Source organism: Saprolegnia diclina (assembly GCF_000281045.1).
Source record: "Saprolegnia diclina VS20 unplaced genomic scaffold supercont1.8, whole genome shotgun sequence".
Taxonomy (NCBI): domain Eukaryota; phylum Oomycota; class Saprolegniomycetes; order Saprolegniales; family Saprolegniaceae; genus Saprolegnia; species Saprolegnia diclina.
The window spans coordinates 1,044,952-1,045,781 of NW_008246075.1; the positions used below are offsets into that span (position 1 = coordinate 1,044,952).

An 830-nucleotide genomic window follows, 5' to 3' on the forward strand; every position below is an offset into this window, starting at 1 on the left:
CCACGTCGCAGGACTTTACGCCCGACCACGTACCGCTTGACCGCGTGCCGATCCCGACCATCATTCCGGACGAGTTCGACGACGTCGTGTCGCCTACCTGGCCGGAACAATCCGCCGCGACGTCAACCGCTCCAAGCGAGACGGACCCACGCGACGCTCACGCCCAAGATGATCAAGATGCCCAAGGCGATCAAGATTATCAAGATGCTCAAGACGTTCAAGACGATCAAGGAACTGCACCGAGCTCCACGCCGTCTGCGCTTATGTACGACGCAGCTACCGTTCAAAACATCATCGAGACGGAAATCGCCGAACGTACACGACGACTCCTCGACGAACACGCGCGAGCCACGACACAGCTCAACAAAGCGCACCGTGACGGCCATCAACGACAAGCTCAATGACCTCGACGCACGACTGACTTCATCCGAGGCGTCAAGTTCTTGACGCAGGTTGTCGCGTTCGCGCAATACGACGTGCAATTGACGGACGTGCTCGCGGTGCGCTTCGTTGAGCTGTGTCGTGGCTCGCGCGTGTTCGTCGAGGAGTCGTCGTGTACGTTCGGCGATTTCCGTCTCGATGATGTTTTGAATGGTAGCTGCGTCGTACATGGGCGCAGAGACTTGTGTCGTAGGGAGCAAAATGTAAAGTGTATTATGTAAACTGGATAATCCTGGGTACATCTGCAATCGGTGTACTCTAGCAGTTCCGACATTATCCGCCTTTACGAGTGGTAGGGTCAAGTACTAAGTACGATGCCATTCATTATACACACACAACAGTATAGTTTCTCTAAGGCTTCTTGCCAAGGACGCAGTTGGCGTAGTATG

At 54.7% G+C, this 830-nt stretch overlaps 1 protein-coding gene across 1 annotated transcript in view; it reads right to left on the reverse strand.

The window, feature by feature from the left end:
• Positions 1 to 654: 654 nt before the first annotated feature.
• The window catches only part of SDRG_03638 (glycerophosphoryl diester phosphodiesterase), a gene marked incomplete at its 3' end in the record, with an annotated part of 1,290 nt that continues 1,114 nt past the window's right edge, over positions 655 to 830 (reverse strand). Inside the window, exon 2 of the mRNA XM_008609275.1 lies at positions 655 to 673. Coding sequence (XP_008607497.1) covers positions 655 to 673 — 19 coding nt within the window. The remainder of the gene's footprint in view (positions 674 to 830) is intronic.